Source organism: Meles meles, chromosome X (assembly GCF_922984935.1).
Source record: "Meles meles chromosome X, mMelMel3.1 paternal haplotype, whole genome shotgun sequence".
NCBI classification, from domain to species: Eukaryota; Metazoa; Chordata; class Mammalia; order Carnivora; family Mustelidae; genus Meles; species Meles meles.
The window spans coordinates 79234-99818 of NC_060087.1; the positions used below are offsets into that span (position 1 = coordinate 79234).

Below are 20585 nucleotides of genomic sequence, written 5' to 3' on the forward strand. Positions count from 1 at the left end.
TACAGACGAGTGCTCACCCCTGGCCGTCCCACACACCTGATCACACACACACTGGCACACACAGGTGCTCCCTGCTGGGTCAGATGCATGATCACGTGTGTCCTCACATCTGGCCAGTCCCACGTACCTCATCACACGTGTGCTCACCTCTGGCTTCTGCCCCAGCAGACGGCCGTCGAGGAGTGGGTGCGGTCGTACAGGGAGGACAGGGAGCTGGCCTTGCTGGACCTCATCAGCTTCTTTGTCCAGTGCTGTGGCTGTGAAGGTGAGCCGGGCTCCTGGACGCTCACGGGCATCACCACACGGGGATCCGCTGGACCTGCCCGTCCTGCTCACGCAGGGTTGTAAGAGACCGGGTGGGCTGGGCTTTTCCAGAGGCTTTTCTAGGTGGGAGACTTGTCTCTTCAAGCACTCTTACCTCAGAGTGAAGGCTGACTGCCTGAGAAGAGATCCGTCCATGTCCTGACCCGGGACCTCAGGATGTGACCTCGTAGAGAAGGACCTTTGTGGGTGTGAGCAGTACGATAGTCCTTCGGGTGGCCCTAGTCCCATGAGACTTGGTCCTCGTAAGAGGAGGGACACGGGGGCCTGAGAGGTTCAGTCTCTTAAGCCTCTGAGTCTTGTTTTCGGCTCAGGTCATGATCTCTGGGTTCTGGATCATGCCGCAAGTCAGGCTCCGCGCTCAGCGGGGCGTCGGCCTGACGTTCCCTGCCTTCCTGTCCTTTCGCCCTCCTGCTCGTGCTCACTGTCTCTCTAAAATACATAAATGTTAAAAAAAAGAGGAGGGACAGACACAGAGGAGAAGTCACAAGAGGATGGAGGCACAAATGGGAGGGACGAGGCCACCAGCCTAGGGATGCCCGGAGCCGCAGAGGCTGGAAGAGGCAGGAAGGACCCTGCCCTGGAGGCTCAGCTGGTTCCCACTGGGGGGTTGGTGTGCGTGGGCTTTGCCAGCGGGCCACACTGTGGTCCGTGGCGGTTCCGTGTCTCCTGCCTGGCGCCCACGGAACAGCTCAGTGCTCCCCCAGCCATCTGCAAGTGGCTGACGAAACACTCAGAGTGTGCGAATTACTCGGGGACAGCGTGAGAATTACTCAGGGAAGCGCCGGCCCCCGCGGCCACAGGCGTGGACGTGAGACTCACGGTGCTCGGGGAGATACGCAGTTGCCGCGGGCCACACGGGCTGTACACGGAAAGTCCAGAACGGCGTGTCCGCAGGGGGTGGGGTCTCCGTGGTTCCTGGGGCCACGGAAATGAGAGGGGACCACCCGCGTGTGGGGGGTGGAGGCTGTGGCGATGGGCAACTGCGGCGTGTGTGTGCACCACGGAGGGCCATACCATAAGGGAGTCCATGGTACTGTGTGTCCTTGTTCCTCAGCCGTTGCACCAGCAAACAGCCGGGGCCTCCCCTCCCCCTGGAACCTGACGCAGAAGCTGTGGGGGCAGGGCCTGCCTCTGGAGAAGGTCCAGTGGTGTCCAGCCGGGCCCCTGAGGGTGCCCCTCGGAAGCCGCGTGGTGACAGACACGCAGGGCACAGGGCCTGCGGACCCCAGCCGCCAAGGCTGCATTCAGCGGCTTTGCCGTCCTCTCTCGGGGACGAGGCGTCATCCCCTGGGACAAGGAGGGGTGGCTTGAACCGCGTTTCTTTCTTTCTCTCGCAGGGATGGTGACGGCTGAGTTGTACCAGAGCAACGAAGGCAAGAACGTGGTGCACAAAATGACAGAGAGGTTTGACCAGGTGGGACGGGCTCCGCGCACTCCGTGAGCCTGGGGCCTGAGGTCGGTGCCGCAGACCCCCGGGCACCGGGTTTGCAGTCAGGCTGAGGGGTAGAACGCTCTGAGGCATCTCCATTTCCTGGCCGGAAGCTGTCCCCCTCGGCTTCCCTGGGAGGACAGGCTGCCCAGGGCTTCACGGGCAAGACCACATTCCTTTATAAAGAAAAACGTGACCCTGAGTTAAAGGTGGGACTCTCTGTCCTGCACGGCACAATACGGCTGTGACACGGTTCTCAGGTGGCCGTCGTGGAAGGGAGGACACAGAGCGAGGCCAGTGGGTGCCCAGACATGCCCTGTGCCCATCCTGACCTACTCCCGGCGGTGGGAGGACCGTGGTCCTGAACTTGGTGCTCACGGTGTTCCCGCGCTTGGGCTCTGGTGCACGTAGGCTCCTGTGCATGCCAGTCGCACTTGGCCCGGCTTCCAGCTCCAGGCCCGGGAGGCACCGTGCTCGGGGCGGCGTCTGTGAGGCTCTTCTGCCCCAGGCACACACGATTGAAGGAACAGTTTGTATACACGTGATTACCGTCAAGTAAATGTCCATGTCGTGGCCGTGGAATGTTCCATCGCATGTGTGTGCATGGGCCACGTCCCCATTCTGCTTCAGACAGTGTTCGGGGTGGTTTCGGGCTTGGTCTGTGTGTGGCTGTGGACGTGTGTGTCTGTGGGTCCTGCTGCACGTGGTCCTGTGTTTGCGTGTGACAAAGGGTCAGAATGCTGCTTGTTTCGCTTCGTGCTGTGACGCTGACTTGTTCTCACGGCCTCTCCACATCTGTGTTAGGCTGCGTGGGTCCACACCCCCGTCCGTGTCTGACGCCGCGTACGTTTTGCCAGTCTCGTCGTCGTGTGTGTGGTCCAAGTCCCCAGGCTGCAAGTGGGCTCACACCTCGTTGCACTGAAAGGCGGTTTTCTCTTGTTTCAGACATTGTTTTCGTTGTGGTAAAGGACACCCAGCTTACAATTTGCTGTCTTAACCCTCTCAAGTGCAGAGCTCAGAGGCACCGAATGCATTCACGCTGTTGTGCGACCCTCCCCACCATCATCTCCAGAAGTTTCCGTCTCCCCAACAGGAAGCTCTGTCCTCAGCAAACACTGTCTCCCCATCCCCGTCCCCAGCCGCAGGCCCCCCATCTCCTGTGTGTCTCTGTGGATGGGGCTCCACCAGGGACCCCGTGTACGTGGAATCAGGCAGGGTCGGTCCTTCTGGGTCTGGCTGATGTCCTCAAGGCCCACCCACGCCCCAGCAGGTGCAGAACGTCCTTCCTCTTCAAGGCTGCGTCGCAGGCCACTGTGTGTGTGGATCATACTTTGCTGATGGACTCATCCATTCAGTGAACAGACATAATACTACAAAATTTCTCACAGCTTAAAATACTTAGAAAGTGTCTTCAGAAAGTCTTGGGAATCAAGTCCGTGAACAGTAACTTTTCTTTAACTTTTTATTTGTAACAATGTCAACCCTAAGAAAAGGGGAAAAACACATAAGCGTCACCTGTGTTCAGCAGCTGACGCTCTCCTGTCTTCACCATGTCCCCATGCCTGCACGTGTGCCTCTGTGCCCTGCATGCACACACACGTGCGTGGCCCATGCGAGTGAGCTAATGCATGTGTGTGCTGTTCTTTCTTTTATCCCCCACGCAGGCATGTGTGCCTCTGTGCCTTGCATGCATACGTGTGTAGCTGGTCCATGTGAGTGTTTACGTGCGTGTGCGCTTTCTCTTATCCGCCATGCACAAGCGTGTGCCTCAGTGCTGTGTGTGCACATGTGTGTGTAGGGTAGGCCTGAGTGAGCGATGGCACGTGTGTGTGCACTCCCCTCACCTTATCCCACATGCGTGCACGTGTGCCTCTGCTGTGCTTGTACACGTGTATGCACTGGGCACGTGAGTGAGCGCGTGCGTGCACGCGTGTGCCGTCTTCAGCTCACCCCCCCCACGCACATCTGTCTCTGCCGTGCATGCACACGCATGAGCCCTCTGCGCCCAAGTGAGCGCATGCGTGTTCACGTGCCGCCGTCCCCTATTCCCGTGTGTGTGCCTCTGTGCTGCGCACACACACGCGTGTGCACTCTGCACATGAGTGAGCGAGTGCGTGTGTGCACTGGGCACACGTGAGTGTGTGTGCAGGTCCGTGCATGTGCACACGTGTGTTCGCCCCTCTGTGCGTGTTCACCACAGTCACTTGCGAGGGGCCTGCCGACGGACCCGGGCCCTGGCCGGGTCTGCATGCGGGACAGTGAGCGCTCCTGTGTGACTGGTCCTGTCCTCTCTCAGGCACTGCAGGTTGCGGGAGGACAGCGTCCGTGTGAGGGGTCTGCACATATCACTGTGCCTGTCTCAGGAACGTCCCTCATGTGCTGTTTCTGCGCCGTTCAGGGTCCAGCGGAGGACGCCACGTGACCCTTAGCTGTCTGTCCCAGAGCTCTCTGGAAGCCCACACGTTCAGCATCTGGGAGAGCCCAGGCCCGTAGTTGAGGAGGACGCCCCTACTTGGCTTCCGGCCTGTGTCCCTGAGCTTGGCTCCTTCCTCGGGATCATTCCGCGTGGCTGACTCGATGGGGCCTCTTTCCTCGGAGAGCCCTCAGTGCCAGATCGGGGTCCCGTTCGGTCTCCCCCACCTCAGGAGCAGCACGGCGGGCTTTGGCAACCCCCAGCCTGTGTCCCTCACGGGAGAACCTGCGCTTCCCAAAGAGCAGATCCCTGGACACGTAGGGAAATGCTGCAGCGTGCAGGGCCCACCGCGGGTGGGGTGACACACAGAGCCGTGGCACTGGTCATATGGAGCCGTGGCCGCGGAGCGTGAGAGGCTCCGACGCTCCCGGGTCCTCCGTGCAGACTGGTGTCTGTGCCATGGTGTCTCCCCGTTCTGGCCTCTAGAGATGACACGGTGCATGCCGCAAGTGTCGGTTGAGTCCACAGTGGCTCAGTGCCACAGATGGTCCATCCACGCCCCCACCAGGGCATAGACATAGAGGTGTCCGTAGACTGTTTTTGTAGAGATAGGCCGCTCATGCTGTTGGCTGCTCGGAACCATTCTCCACCCCACCCCCGGCACCCCCACGGGCCTCGGCCTCTGGGATCCGCCAGGGGAGGCGGACCAGCTCCGGCCCCCCGTGCCGCACAGCCCATCCTGCCGGGACCTGCTGCAGATCTGGGGACGAGGGACTTCACCGGCACATCTCGTCTGTCCCTGCAGGAGACCGGGCTGTATTACAAGAAGTTTCTGGCTTACCCCTGGATCCTGACCATCATGTGGCCCGAGAAACTGGTAACACACATTCCAGAGTTTACAAGCGGGGTAGTTCTGTGTGGTTTCCCAGCCTGCCAGAGGCCAGCGAAGCCCTGGGTTAGTTCCTGTGCTGTTCTCAGCACGGGGTGAGCGCCCTGTCCTGATCACCAACAAGGGACTGCGGACATGTGCCTGGCTCCCACGAGAGCCACACTGAGCTGGCCCCGGGGACAGGGTTCTGCCGGCACAGAGCGGGCGGACCTCATTGTGTTCAGCCTGCAGCGAGGCGGGGCTCGACCAGACCTGACCCTGAGCTTCCCAGTCTTGTCCACAGCAGGATAGGACTTGACCGCACTCAGTCCACACTGAGTGCACTTGGGTCCCACAGCATGCTGCTTCAAATGAGAACACCGGGCTCTGCACCACGGGACCATTAGACCTGACCTGTCCTGCAGAAGTGAGTTCATCCAGTGAGTTCTGTCTACACTGGGACATTTAGACCAGAGCAAGTTCTGTCTGCACTGGCATGTTTAGACCTGACAGTGTTCCTTCTGCCCTGTGTTATGGGAACTGAATCTTTTGTCTACACTGGCACATTTAGGCGTGATCATGTTTTATCTATAATGTGTCATGGAGTCCTAATGTGTTCTGTCTACACTGACACATTCAGACCAGAGTGTGTTCTGTCTATGCTGGGACATTTAGACCAGACCATGTTCTGTCTACACTGACGCATTTAGATCTGACAGTGTTCTTTCTACTCAGTGTTACTGAAATTGACTCTTCTGTCTATACTGGCACCTTTACATCCCACACATGCTCTGTCTACATTGGGATGTTCAGACCTGACACTGTTGTCTATTCCGCATCATGGAGCCCTAACTGTGTTCTGTCTACACTGCATCATGGAGACCTGTGTTCTGTCTGCCCTGGCACATGTACGCCCGATCGTGTTCTGTCTACACTGGCACATTTAGACCAGATCCTGTTCTGTCTACACTGTGTCATGGAGACCTGACTGTGTTCCATCTACACTGGCACATTTAGGCAAGATCCTATTCTGTCTACACTGTGTCATGGAAGTCTGTGTTGCGTCTACATTGGGACATTTAGACCAGATCACGTTTCATCTACACTGGCTTGTTTAGACCTGATCATGTTCTGTCTTCACTGTGTCATGGAGACCTGACTATACTGTACTATAGTATACATAGTATAGTATACTATACTATACTATACATCTATACTCGCACGTTACACCTGATCGTGTTCTGTCTTCACTGGTGCATTTAGACTGGATCTTGTTCCATCTACAGTGGCACATTTAGACCCGACTGTGCTCTCTGTAGTCTCTGCTATAGTGTGTGTGTTGTTGTCATGGGCACTGTTGATATGACCCAGCCAGTAAGGGTTTCTGTAGCCGTCGGCGTCTGGGTGGAGAAGGGTGTTGTGGGGCACCGTGTGGCTGGCCTCTGACACAGAAAGTGCAGGTGTCCTGTGGGCTGGAGATTCACTTGGTGCCCCTCACATCATTCATTTCTCACCATCTTGGGTGTGCCGACGAGGTAAAGTGGATTAGTGCACTTCACAACAAGGGCAGAGGAGGTTTTCTCACAAACTGCACTGACTTAGCAATGAGGACCGACCTTGCAGACCCAATTAGTGACCAGGTCTAGCCTCAGAACGGGGCAGGGGGGAGGGTTTCGGGACATGTTTGTAACTGGTTAGTGACTTGGTCTAGCCTCGGAACGGGGGGGGTTTCAGGATATGTTTGTAACTGGTTAGTGACCTGGTCTAGCCTCGGAACAGGGAGTTTCAAGATAAGTTTGTAACTGGTTAGTGACCTGGTCTAGCCTCAGAACAGGGGGTTTCAGGATATGTTTGTAACTGGTTAGTGACCTGGTCTAGCCTCGGAACAGGGGGTTTCAGGATAAGTTTGTAACTGGTTAGTGACCTGGTCTAGCCTCGGAACAGGGGGTTTCAGGATATGTTTGTAACTGGTTAGTGACCTGGTCTAGCCTCGGAACAGGGGGTTTCAGAATAAGTTTGTAACTGGTTAGTGACCTGGTCTAGCCTCAGAATGGGGGGTTTCAGGACATGTTTGTAACTGGTTAGTGACCTGATCTAGCCTCAGAACAGGGGGTTTCAGGATATGTTTGTAACTGGTTAGTGACCTGGTCTAGCCTCGGAACAGGAGGTTTCAGGATAAGTTTGTAACTGGTTAGTGACCTGGTCTAGCCTCGGAACAGGGGGTTTCAGGATATGTTTGTAACTGGTTAGTGACCTGGTCTAGCCTCGGAACAGGGGGTTTCAGAATAAGTTTGTAACTGGTTAGTGACCTGGTCTAGCCTCAGAATGGGGGGTTTCAGGACATGTTTGTAACTGGTTAGTGACCTGGTCTAGCCTCGGAACGGGGGAGGTTCGGGACATGTTTGTAACCCAGTTAGAGTTCTGGCCTCACCTCTCAGGGACTGGTGCAGAAGCCTCAGCTGGCGTCAGGGTTTTGGAGGCTGGGGTGTCCTGTTGAGGCTGGCTTGTTGGAGCAACTGCACTCCCGCCCCCAAGTCTGATCTCCAGGCCCTGGCAGGGCACCCCTCCCCATCACGCTGCAGCCAATGGGGAGGGGCTCAGTAAGTTGGGGGCAGACTGGTGGGAGCCAGTCGCCGGGACTAGTGCAGAGGGAGTGATGTGCAGGAAGGAAAGTGTATGGGGGATGGGGCACATGGGTCCCAGCACGGAGGAGGAGGGTCGTGCACAAAATGCACTGGGGAAGGTGCGGTGCAGAGCCTGGGGGCCCTGGCATGGGGGATGGCACAGGTGGTGGGGGCACCGTGTGTGGAAAAAGGTGGTGCACGATCTCGTGGGTGCCTGCTTGCACAGGTGAGTGTGAGTGAGGCAGGGAGCTGTGAACGCAGCCGGCGGAGTTGGGGATGTGGGGCATGGGGGGGGCGGCAAACGGCTTCACATGGGAGCAGAGCGTGAGGGGTGGGCAGCATGCGAAGAGCACAGAGTTGGGGCATGTCTGACCCTTGGCCATCCTCTGGGCACTCCCGGGCTAGGCACCTTGCGTCATCCCCCTGCTGGGTTCTGGCCTCCAGCCTCAACCTCCCTGCACGGCTCACCCTCCCTGAGGGGTCTCAAGCAGGCTGTGCCGGTGACTCCGACAAATCCGTATGCATGATGGACGCGAGGCCGGAGGCGGCTTCTGCTGAGGCGCGAACGTCCTCCCGCGTGGGCAGGAGGCGACGTCCCCCGAGGGACCCGCGCGTGCGCAGAGCGGCGGGAGCCGGGCCGTCCGCGGACTGACCTGCCGGGCACCGAGGGAAGGCGGCGGCGAGGCCGGCGGGCGGCGGGGAGCTGCGGCCGGCGCGCCCGCAAGCCCGCGGGGTCTGTTCCCTTCCCGAGTCCCCGGCTCGTCCCCGGCTGGTCCCGGCGTTTCCCGGGAGCGGAGGGAGCGGCGCGGCCCCCGGGAGCCCGTCCGCACCTCCGGCCGCGGGGTTGGGGTTAGGGTTAGCGGAACGGGCGGGAACGGGGCTGGTCCGCCCGTGCCGCTGCCCTGAGCGCCCGACTCGGCGCCTTCCCACGCCAGCGGGTCCCGCCGCGCAGCCTCCGACCAGACGGGGGGCGGGGGTGGGGCGGGGCGGGGCGCGACCCTGCTGGCTGGGCCGAGTGACCCCAGGTTCTGGCGTCGTGGCCGTGCGTCGCCGGGCCGGTGCGTCCGTCCGAGCCCGGCCGGCTGCGGGGTCCGGGACAGCGGGGGTCGCCGCGGTGACTGCGGGATGTGCGCCCCGGTGCGGGGATGGAGTGGGGCCCCGGGGTCGGAGTGGACGTGCGACCCCCACCCCCGAGCGGGGCGGGAGCTCGGAGACTTGGCGTCAGCTGGGTCAGAGCGGCCGGGGGACGCCCAGGCGCAGCGGCTGGGAGACGGGGGCTACCTGAGAGCGGACGTGTCCCCTTCTGGAAGCGCGGGGTCAGCGTGTGTTCACGTGACCCAGGGTCCCTGTCCGGGAGCAGAGCTCCGCGTCCTGATGGCGGGGTGGCCCAGACCGGGCCCAGCATCTCACCCCTTCTCTCGGGTTCTTGTCTTGAACACAGCAGAACGACTTTTACCCCATCGTGGGGCCGGGGCCCTTCTGGAAGAGGTTTCGGGGGAACTTCTGCGAGTTCACGGAGCTGCTGGTGCACCAGACGCACTCCTCCGTGCTGTGTGACGGTCACCTCATGGACACGGTGATCGGCATGCTCAGTGGCCTCACAAACTCGGCCGTGTACAGCCTGCGGCACACCAGCTCCCTGGCCGGTGAGACGCCGCGCGGGCCCCTGCCCAGGCTTTCGCTGACTTGGGGGCCGGCCGGGGCCCTGGGGGCAGGGACCAGAGGACGTGGGGGTAGGGGACATGGGGCCAGGGCCCACAGGGGCAGGGGCCACGGGACACAGGGAAAGGACTGTGGGGCTGGGGTAGTGGCCATAGGGCCACAGACATGGGAGCAGGGGAGATGAGCCACAGAGGCAGACGCCGTGGTACCAGGGGCACGGATTGTGGGGGAAGGGACCATGGGACACGGGGCCGGGAGCTCCGGGACACGAACACGGGGGCAGGGGCCTCAGCCGGCGCTGCTGCTGCCCCAGGGCGGGTGTCCACACCCGGGCCTGCCCTGCGCTGGCTTGCAGGGGGCAGAGGCTGCCGGCCGGGTGGTCCCCAGGAGCTGGAGGGGATGGAGAAGCCACGGAGGGACGTTTGCTTCACAGAGGGACTGGGTGGCGAGTGGCGCAGACTTGGCCCTGTTCATGTTCCACACAGAGGCTGTGGCAAGGCTGACGGAGGGAGGGTGGGCTCTTCAGTCCCAGGGCCGGCCCACCAGGCGTGTCCTGTGCCTCTGTCCCCAGGAGAGACCCCAGGGCTGGCCCTCCTGGGCATGTCCTGTGTCTCCCGAACGGGGGATGTTAGGTTTTCTAAGCGAACGTTAATTCTACAAATCAGGTTATTGGTGGGGTGTCAGTACCTGGTGCGTCTTTTCCACGAACACGTGCGGAGCGGTCAGTGCCGGCTTCTCCCTGAACGGACGCTGAGCGGTCGGTGCTGACCGGGGCACTTGCTCCGAGGGCCCGTAGTTACAAGTCCTCTGAGTTTTGTGTCCCTTTGGGAGGTGCGATGGCCATGGACGTAGCCGTCTGCGGAGTGATCCTCGCACAGAAACGTTTGTAGGGGAGTGTGAGGATCTTCACACCGACCCGTTGGGAACCGCGAAGAAATCCGGGGTTTGTGACGAGGAGGCTGTGGAGGGATGTGTCCCCCGGGAACTCCGGTCCCGTGTCAGACAGGTCCCTGAAGATTTAGGGTTCTTTCCGTGTGTGTCAGCGTGTCTCAGCCACACAGTGGCTTCGTGTGTCTCGTTCCCATGTCTGGGTCTGCAGGGGACCCGGTGTGCATGGTGCTACGGGCTCGGGGGGGGGGGGGGGGGGGGCGGGGGGCGGCGTCCTGCACGGGAACTCTGACCTTGGACAGCTGGTCCCGAGACACCACGTGTCCTGGTCGTGGCGAGGCTCCTTGGGCGTTTGCAGCCTGCTGAGTTGGGGTCGTTCAGCTAAAGCCCGGTTCCTGCTTTGGTCTTGGCCCTGTGTGCCCTCTGAGGCCATTTCCCACCTGGTGGAATTCTGCACACTCGGGGCAGACATGACCTTGCCGCTGGAAAGGTCGCGGTGTGTGTCCATGCCCTGGGGACGCTGAGATGTGTGCTCGGGTCCGCGGGCAGGGTCATCGTGTGGGGGGGTAACCGTACACAATCTTGTGACCCAGCGAGGGGCTGGACGCAGCATCCTCCCAGCCTCCCGACCTCCCAGCTACGCCCAGACCCGCTCTGAGTGCTGCGGAAGGGTCCCTCCCGTGGGAGGTGGAGCCCAGCGTGGGGCTCACGGCGGGGGGTCCCAGCCCCAGGGTCACAGCCCCGCTCTGCTGGCAGCCATGAAGCTGCTGACCGCGCTGGCCAGCGTGAACCAGGGCATCTGCACGGGCAGGCGCACGGCCCAGCGGCTGTACGAGATCGAGAGCATCACGAAGCTCAAGGGAAGGCACAAGTACTACATGGAGCTTCTGGACCAGCGCAGGCACCAGGTGCGGAGCGTGGTGGGGGGGGGGGGTGCAGGGGTGCGGAGGGTAGGGGTGTACAGCTGTAGGAGCATGGGGGGAGTCTAGGCCTGGCGCGCCCCCGTGCTCCCCAGCCCCGCCCCGTGCTCCCCAGCCCCGCCCCGTGCTCTGGGTTGGGGGCCCCCCCCAGCCCAGGCTGCCACACAGCGTGCGGGTGTCTAGTCGGGCGGCGGGGCGGCCTGGCCACGGGCAGCGCCCGGTCCCCCAGGACTGCGGAGTCTTCTCCGGGGTAGGGGTCTCCGCACACCTCGCCAGCGAGCGGGGGGCACGGGCACGGTGGGGGTGCTTCCGCATCCCGGCTCCAGGTCCCGCTGGCCTTCCTGTGGGGGCGTCCCCTGGGAGCCCCGGACACACGCAGGTGGACTTCCGGCCTCTGGCTCGGCTCCGTTTCTGTTCGGCCGTCCCTTGGGGTTTCAGTGCGCACAGACTGCGTTCCCGGTGTCCCCTGTGGCCCCGTCCACGCCCTCTGACCCCGCGCCTTCTGGACTCGCCCGCACCTTGCCCTGTGTCCCTCCGCCGCGCCCTCTGGTCCCCTGCCTGCACCACGGCGCACACAGGCGGTCCCTTTCTGGGGGACATCTGTGTGCGTGGGGCTCGGAAACCCGTCCGCAGTGGTGCGTGTGTGGGGTTCGCGCCCGCTGGGTTCCCCTGCACAGGGGCAGCCATCCCTGCCCTGTGCCCCACGGGCGCATCGCCCGCTCCCTTCACCCCTGTCCGCACCCTCACTCCCCCTTTCACCCCTGCCCCCGCCCTCACCCTGTCACTCTTTCCCCTCCTGCCCCTCACCCGCACACCTACCCCCACTCCCATCCCAACACCCCTTCACCCCGTCCTCTGCCCCACGCATCCCGTTGTCCCCAGTCCCACCCCTCAGCCCCCCCCTTGCCCACACCCTGTGCCCTGTCACACCCACTTCTCACCCCATCACCGTTTCCTGTCACCCCTTGTCTCTGCCCTGTGCGCCTCATCCCTTCACCTCTTCACTCTCACCCCATCCCCCGTACCCCTGCACCCCAGCACTCATCCTGTGACCCCCCAGCTCTCAGTCCGTGATGTCTTCACTCCTGCGTGCAACCCATTGTCCTGCACCTGTCACCCCTCCACCCTGCCCTCATCCCACACCCACCCTCTCACCGTTACCCTTCACCCCCGCCCCTCATGCCACCCCTCACCCCTTCACCTGGCCCCTCACCCCACCCCTCACCGTCAGCCCTTCATCCCGTCACCCCGTCACCCGTCACCCTGCCTGTTACCCTATCACCCTGTCACCTGTCACCCAGCCCTTCACCCCACCCCTCACCCCTTCAGTCCCCTCACTATGCACCCTTCACGCTGCCCCTCACCCCCTGTGCTGCCCCCAGCCCCTTCACATCCATCCCTCACTGCATTGCTCTGTCCCACTTCACCCCTGCTCCCCACCCTTCACCCCTTCCCCTTCGCTTTTTTGCCCGCACCCTGCACCCTTTTACCCCCGCTGCTGGCCTCCTTACCCTGTCCTTTCAGCTCACCCTCCCACCTTCAGCCCAGAGCTTTTGCCTCTGCCGCCCAGCCCTTACCCCTTTTCCCGCACCCGCTCCCTCTCACCGCTCAGCCTCACCGCCTCATCCCTGCCTGTAGGTGTGTGCAGCAGCGGCTCCGATCCGAGCAGGCGGGATGACCCGCGGTGCTGTGCGTACACATGTGTGGGGGGACACCGCGGGCTCCGATCCGGGCATGCTGTGGCGGCAGGACCGTCCGCGTACAGGACTCAGATGCCTGACAAGGGGCGACCCCCCGCCTCGCACCCCCTCGGAGGACCGCGTGCCGGCTTCCCGCGTGCCGGCTTTCTGCGCACCAGCCGCAGCTGCCTGGAGGGCACAGATGCCCACTCCTGGCCAACACGTCTGCGCTTCTGCTCCTCAGTTCCAGAACAAGCCCATGGCCATCGACAACATCATCTGTGCGCTCTTCAAAAGGACGTTTGTGCCCCGCTACCGGTGAGGGTTAGCTTCGATGCCATGCATCTACCCGCGTGTCCCTGGTACCCAGGCCGTGGTGTCCCCGCGTGTCCCATCACCCAGGCCGTGTCGTCCCTGCATGTCCCCAGTACCCAGGCCGTGACGTCCCCACGTGTCCCCGTCACCCAGGCTGTGACGTCCCTGCGTGTACCATCACCCAGGCCGTGACGTCCCCGCATGTCCCCAGTACCCAGGCCGTGATGTCCCCACGTGTCCCCATCACCCAGGCCGTGACGTCCCCGCATGTCCCGTCACCCAGGCCGTGACGTCCCCGCGTGTCCTGTCACCCAGGCCGTGACGTCCCCGCGTGTCCCGTCACCCAGGCCGTGATGTCCCCACGTGTCCCCATCACCCAGGCCGTGACGTCCCCGCATGTCCCGTCACCCAGGCCGTGACGTCCCCGCATGTCCCGTCACCCAGGCCGTGACGTCCCCACGTGTCCTGTCACTCAGCATCACACAGACACGTGGCCCCACTGTGATAGTGATGTCACGTGGCCGCTGGGTGACACTCTCGCTTTGCTTCTCAGTGACGTCAGCTCGGACATCCGTGTAATCTGCATGGGGGAGCTGGGCTGCTGGATCAGGCTGTACCCGGACCTGTTCCTGGACAACAACTACTTGAAGTACATCGGCTGGATGCTGTACGACAAGGTGCGTGAGTCCCGCTGCTCCACCCTCTGCGCGTGGATGAGGAGCCCCGGGGCGTGGGCCCCGCCGCTCCAACCCCTGCGCAGCGGGGAGGTCCTCCGGTGCACCCGCTGTCGGTCGTTCCCGGAGCGAGCACGCGCGTCCTGGACGGTTTGGTGTGAGTCCAGGTTACGAAGGAGGCTTTCCACGCAGGGGCCGCACTGTAGCTGTCCACGCTGTGCGGTGACATAGGGTTCGGGCTGTAGGGGCTCCCCTGTCCCCTGCAGGAGTGGGGACACGGCCCTGCCTTCGTGTCCACCCTCCAGCAGAGAGTTTGCAGCCGGGTCCCTCGCTTGGATGACGGGCAGGCATGGCCTGCTGCACACGTACGCCAGGTCGCTATCCGCAGCCTTCGTCAGCCCGCCCCGTCCACCTGTCCATCTGCCGCCAGCTCCCAAACCAGGACACACGTCCCCAGCCCGAGTCGGCCTGACGCGGGGAATCGTAAGCACGTGGCTGCGCGGGAGCCATAGCCCCGGACCTGCACGTTCACGGCCCAGCCCCGCAAACATGGGGGATGCCCACGGCTGCCAGTACCGGGCGGTGTCTCTTCCCTGTCACAGACGTAGATGAGGAACAGTCAGTTCTCCGAAAACGTGCGTTTCGTGTTAGAACCGAACGTGACAAGGCCTGGGGGCTGTTTGTGATGAGCCTGTGGCTGTGTTTCTGGAGCTGATGGGCCGGTTTTGTCCTCCTCCTCCTCCAGACTCCCGGGCTGGGGCTCTTGCTGTGTTGGGGGAAGGTACGGGCGTGTGGGGGGAAGCAGGCAGGTGTGTGGTGGTGGGTGGCTGCGGGTGCGGGTAGCAGGCAGGTTGGGGGAGAAGGTGCCGGTGTGGGGGGCGGAATCCAGCAGGTGTGTGTAGGGGAAGCTGGCAGGTGTGCAGGGATGGGTGGGGATTTGGGGTTAGGCAGCGGGCAGGTTGTGGGGAGGGTGCAGGTGTGTGTCAGGGTAAGCGGTCGTGTGTGGTGGGGGAAGGAGGCAGGTGTCTGCGGGGCTGGGGCGGAAGCGGGCAGGTGTGCGTGGAGGGAGCAGGCAGGTGTGCGTGGGGCGAGCGGGCAGGTGTGCATGACGGGAAGCTGGTAGGGGTGAGCGGGCAGGTGTGCATGACGGGAAGCTGGTAGGGGTATGTCGGGGAAGTGGACAGGTGTGCGTGGGCAGAGCGGGCAGGTGTGTGGCAGGGGGAGCAGACAGGTGTGCATAGGGGGAGCAGGGAAGTGTGTGGGGGGAGCGGGCAGGTGTACATAGGGGCAAGCGGGCATGAACGTGTGGGGGGAGGAGGCAGGTGTGTGGCAGGGGCAGCGGACAGGTGCATGGGGGGAGCGGGAAAGTGTGCATGGAGAGAACAGGCAGGTGCACGTGGCTGGAAGCTGGCAGGTGTGCACGGAGGGAGCGGGCAGGTGTGCGTGGGGGGAGCGGGCAGGTGTGCAGAGGGATCTCTGCGTGGCGCACGCACTGCTCCGTGTGCTCGTTGCAGGCGGGACCCTAGCCGAATTGCTGGGTCGTGTGTGGGTTTTCACGCCCCGGGGGCTTATTCCGGGTTAGGACGCACAGCGTGTTCGCTGGGGCATGCTCTCGGTGATCCGTGTGCCTGGCAGGCCGTGGCCGCTCACGCATGGTGACTGGTCTTGGGCGGTGAGGGCAGACGGGGTTCTTCTGCAGGCAGGAGAGAGGATGGGAAGGTCAAAGGGTTGCGTCGTGCGCCGTGCGCGGGGACCCGTGGCAGACCACCCCCCCGGGGGGCTCGTGATCCGCTCACGTCCGTTGCTCTCCCTGCTGGGGTCAGACGTCCCCGGTCAAGGCAACGCAGACTCGGGGTCCGCACAGAATCCCCTGGCCCGCTCACGGATGGCGTCTCCTCACTGGGTCCTCCCGTGGAGGAAGGGGCGAGGGAGCTCTCTGGGGTCTCCTTTGCGAGGACACGGGAACCCATCACGGGGTCCCCACCCACAGGCTTTACCTCCGCACCCCATCCTTGCGGGGTTGGGACTGAACGTAGGCATTTGGGGTTCACAGACACTGGCTGGACCAGACTTCTCTGCCTTTCCTTCTTGGGGGGAGCACGATGGGTTTCGTGCACAAACGATAAACATAGTGACTTTCCCAGGCCCTCGGGGGCTGTTTGTGCTCGGCCAAGGGAGCCGATGTGTGGAGGGAGGAGGCCGGTCAGGGCACTAGTTGTGGCTAACGTGGGGCCTCCAGGATCCACGGAGGGCGGCTGTTCCCACAGTGTAGGCCGTGTGGTGGCTGCGGGGTTCCTTCCTGGAGCTGGGACCTTCCTGCTCTGTCCCGGCCCTGCTGTGCCCTGCTCCGCTCTGCTCGGGGCATGGCCAGAGACTTCCGGGAGGGCATGGTGAGGCCCTTCACAACCCCGGGAGTGGCTGTCAGAAGGTGCCCTGCAGGGACTGACCCTTGAGCGCAGAGGACGTGGGCTTGCCCTACAGGGAGCCAGCCAGGGCACCCCTGCACGCGGGTCCGCACTGAGCAGCTCTCCCCACCTCGTGCCACATGTGTGGCCTTGCTTTGGGCTCCGTGCTCTGCACGTGGTTCTTTATTCCCCAAACAGTCCGTCGCGGCCTCACTTGGTTTTCTGCAGAAGGACGTGGGGCACAGAGCGGTCACATGCCTGACCTGCACTTGAGATTCAGTGGTCTGGGTGCAGGTTTCTTCTCTTCTTTTTTGGATTTACTTATTTACTTGAGAGAGAGAGCAGGAGAACACTCGGAAGCGGGGCGGTGGGGAGGGTCAGAGGGAGAAGCAGGCTCCCCGCCAAGCAGGGAGCCCGTCGACCCAGGACCCTGAGACCATGACCTGAGCTAGAGGCAGACCGTTGGCTGACTGAGCCCCCAGGTGCCCCCGGGTACATTTCTCTGAGTGTGCGGAGTGTTCTCACGCACACAGAGGAGTGCAGCGGCGTCCACACCAGATGACTCTCGTCTCTCAGAAGATGAGACGTCGCTGGCTGCGTGGGTCCGAACGGCATGTTTGTCTGCTTAAGAGAAAAATCCCACACGGGTGCCTGGCTGGGTCAGCCAGTGGAGGGTGGGGCTGTTGATCGTGGGGTCCTGAGTTTGAGCCCCATGTTGGGCATGGAGCCTTGGGGCGAAAAACCGATCCAGATGCTCAGAGCTGTTTCAGCTGCGGGCACTGAATTAGCTTGTGTGGCCATAACAGACATCCAGACCGGGCAGCTCAGATGGCACCTGCTCGTGCCTCTCAGTCCGGGGTGCTGGGAGGCAGAGACCCGGGCAGGGCTGAAGCCAGGAGTGTGACTTCCAGGCAGGTCCAGGCGTGACCAAGGCAGCTTCCTCCTGTGGCCTCTCTCCTTGGCATGTGGACCGTCCCCTCCCGTGTCCCCCCGTGGCCGCGTCTGTGTGTCCGTGTCCTCATTCCCTCTCCTCGTGAGGACCCAGTCCTGTGGGATCGTCCCACCTTGCGAACTTGTCTTACAACTGAATCCCTTCTTTGAAGGCCACACCTCGAAGTGCAGCCCCGACCTGAGGTCCTGGGGTGACGGTTTCGGCCGCACCGTGCAGACCGCAGCGGGCGTGTGTCTGGACCGGGGGGGCTGCAAACCCTCGTGTCCCGCCTGGACTGCTGTCGGCTGAGGGCCGGTCTGCGAGGTCGTGGAAGGGGCGTTCCTGTGGAGCGCGTGTGGGAGGCTGCCCTCGCGGGCTGACGGCACCCGTGTCTCGGCTGCAGGACGCGAGCGTGCGGATGAAGTGCATCCTGGCGCTGAAGGCGCTCTACGAGAAGAGAGAGTCGGCCATGAAGCTGGGCCTTTTCTTCTACAAGTTCAAGGTGAGTGAGGGGTCGCGTCCCGGCGGCTGCTTCCTCCGCCGGCTGCCGCCCCGTCTCCCCGTCCCCGAGCATCCCGGCGGACGTGTGGCCGTCCCGCCGCCGCGCGCTGGCCTAGCGTGCCAGCCACATCTCAGCCCGGCGCGGGGCTGCCGTCCTGCGAGGCTGAGCCGAAGGTTCTCTGGGGGTCCGAGCCCGGGGCCAAGCACCCACGCTTCCCAGCCCACCGGCTGACATGGGCCCCGGCAGCAGGGTGCTCTGTGTGCAGGGCTGAGGTCGGAGCACAGACGCGCCCGCCAGTGGGCCAGCTGGGGTGCTACCCTCTATCCTCTTGGTGCGGGAGTGGGAGGGCTCAGCACCCACCGTCCTGGCGGGGCAGCACGTCCTTGCTGGGCCCAGGGTCCGCTCGCAGAGGTCGAACTGCTCCCGGACTGTGGGTCGGTCATCCGGTGCATGGGACGACGTGAGGGGGCCGCCCACTGTGTTCCTGAGTTTGGGGGCCACGCCGTCACCCGGGACGCTGTTCCGAGATCCCACCGCCCGTTGTGCAGGATGGCCAACTGTCGGTCGGTCAGGGACCCGACCCCGGGACCCGTGGCTGGGCGGGAGCAAGAGTGGGGCCTCGGAGGTGGCCAGTGGACGCGGCGGGCCAGCCTTCATGGCGGGGGCCACCCAGTGGGTCATCTCATCCCTGTGGGTGCGGGGGAGGACCAAGTGTCCCTCAACCGCGTCAGGGTGCCCAGTGGAGTCAGACCGGAGACCAGCGAGGCCCGACAAAATAGGGCCACACATGCCTCCGTTTATGGACGTCGCCCCTGTCCTCGGAGCCTTTCCAGGACGCGGAGGCACCCAGAAGAGGGACCTGACGCCTGAGGAAGAGTGGGAAGACGGGAGCACGGTCCTCTCTGCTGTGTGCGAGCTCGGATATGCCTTCCTCTGGGTGCAGGGAGGCCCCCGCCCCCGAGGGAGTGAGGGCCGCGGCGGGCGGCTGTCCCGTACCGCCCGTCTCATACCGCCCACCGCTGCCCGCAGCCTCGCAGTCGGAACACCACGCCGTGCGAGGGGCTGACCTGGGCCAGCACGTCCTGAGCCCCGACAGGGCACGGTTGTGTCTGGGTGCCAGAAGCTCCTGGTCCTGGTTCCGTGAACCCCGTGGGGTAATGTGTGGCCATGTTTGGAGATGGGGTCCCCCAGCCAGCCCTCTCACGTCTGCCGGCTCTGGGGACAGCCGCGTGCCCTGCCCCGTGGTCCTCACGTCCACATGGTGGTTCCCAGTGTCTGTGGGAAACATAAGATCAACAGGCAGAGAGGAGTGAGCGGAAGTCGAAAGCCCCGCAGCAGATGCCCCGTGCCCACGGCGGGTGGAGGGCCTCCTGCGGGTGGTGGTGAGTCCCCCCAGAGGAGGGCAGCGTGGTGCCAAGCCCGTGCGTCCGCCGGCTGGGACCGGCCGCCATGTGTGGGGCAGAGGTCATGCAGAGTCGTCCCCTGTGCCTCATAGGAAAGGAGCGACATGTAGTCCCGTTGCCTGGACGGGGACTCGTTCCGTGGCCCCCCCCAGCCCCAGGCTGGGCAGGGGTGGGGACGGCCGTCTTTGGGCGACTCTGCGGGGCCACGGAGCTGGTGGAGGCCACCAGGCGGCGCTTCTCCTGAGCCCTGGAGGTCTCGGGCCTCTGGCTCCAGCTTCTGTGCTGCGCATTTCCTGTCACGATCCATCTGTACGGGCGGTGACATCTGGGGACATTGGAAAGTCAGGGGACACGTGGGTGTCAGCCCCGGCGGGGGGTGCTGCAGTCTCAGTCACCGAAAGCACAGCCGCACCAGCTCACGACCCAGCCCCGAGTCCTCCATGCCGCCGCAGGGCGAGAACACCTGCCCCCACTCAGCAAGCAGCCCGGGTCTGGGGGCCGTGGGACCGGCCGTGCTGGGGGTCGGGAGAGGGTGCTGCCGGCGCCCGGGGCATGGCCCTCGCCGCCCCGGCCTCTTGGGTGATCGGTGCCGGGCTGTGTGCTGCGGCTGACTCGGGATGTCAGGTGCCTCCGAAGGGGCCGTCCGTCCTGTGGGCGGGGGGTCGTGGTGCCCTGGGTCCCACACACGGCGCTGGGACGACGCCTGTTCGTCTTGGGTCTTTCCACAGAAACGGATCCTGTCGATGACACAGGACAGGCAGCCGGAGATCACGTCGGAGTGCATGCAGCTGCTGAGGCTCATATCCGAGTGAGTCGCCGTGCCCGTGCCGCGCGCCCGCCAGCTGGAGGTCCCCGCGTGCCCCTTCGGTGCCCCTGCCGGCTGGAGGTCCCCGTGGTCCCGCTGGCCGTACGTCATCGCGCCCATGCCGCCACCCCCCCCCCCCCTGCCCTGCAACGGCTGTGCAGGGCCTGGAGCCACCAGGCTTGCTGGACGCGGGCGGCGGGGCTGTGGGGTCGTGCCAGCGGAGCGCTGTCGGGCTAAAGACCCGTGCCACGCCTTTGCTCTTGTGTTCGAGTGCGCCGCGGTCTGGCTCGGTTAGAGACCTCTGCCTCCAGCGTCCGTGCTCGCGGTCCGTGGGGAGGGCCCCTGGGTCACCTGAAAGGTCAGACCGGACCGGGCCTGGCCCTCAGCAGTTGGGGTTCTCTCTGGGAGTCCCAGCTTCTCCCGTCTGCTCCTGGGCCTGGGTCGGGGGCTCCCGGGGTGCCGAGGAGCTGGTGTCAGGAGGTGGAGACCAGTGGCCGGGCCTGCAGAAAGTTCTGGAGACGCGTGGGTCACGGCGGCGCTGGGGCTGGGACGATGGGCGCTTGTTCCCTCGGACGCTCCCCAGCTGCACGATGCACCCCCTGGCTCAGTGAGTCACGTGTCAGATGCTGATGTCAGGTGTGTCTGGAGCAGGGGGCACGGGGACACCACCCCCATGCGTAGATGCCCAGGCGAGCGCTGTGGGGACATCTTGTGCCCAAAGGCTGGGGCCTGCCCGTGGTGCC

At 63.6% G+C, this 20585-nt stretch overlaps 1 protein-coding gene across 4 annotated transcripts in view; it reads left to right on the forward strand.

The window, feature by feature from the left end:
- Positions 1 to 20585, forward strand: part of LOC123934921 (cohesin subunit SA-2-like) — a 55054-nt gene that overhangs the window by 11371 nt on the left and 23098 nt on the right. For 3 of the 4 annotated variants that reach the window (XR_006816846.1, XM_045995154.1, XM_045995152.1), the window contains exons 6-14: positions 166 to 265; positions 1662 to 1738; positions 4972 to 5043; positions 9100 to 9304; positions 10965 to 11116; positions 13052 to 13125; positions 13676 to 13799; positions 17536 to 17634; positions 19766 to 19845. Coding sequence is in view for 3 of the 4 variants with exons in the window: in XM_045995154.1 (XP_045851110.1) it covers positions 166 to 265; positions 1662 to 1738; positions 4972 to 5043; positions 9100 to 9304; positions 10965 to 11116; positions 13052 to 13125; positions 13676 to 13799; positions 17536 to 17634; positions 19766 to 19845 (983 nt within the window). In the remaining variant the exon portion in view is untranslated. The remainder of the gene's footprint in view (positions 1 to 165; positions 266 to 1661; positions 1739 to 4971; positions 5044 to 9099; positions 9305 to 10964; positions 11117 to 13051; positions 13126 to 13675; positions 13800 to 17535; positions 17635 to 19765; positions 19846 to 20585) is intronic. The other variant, XM_045995153.1, reaches the window with a different exon arrangement.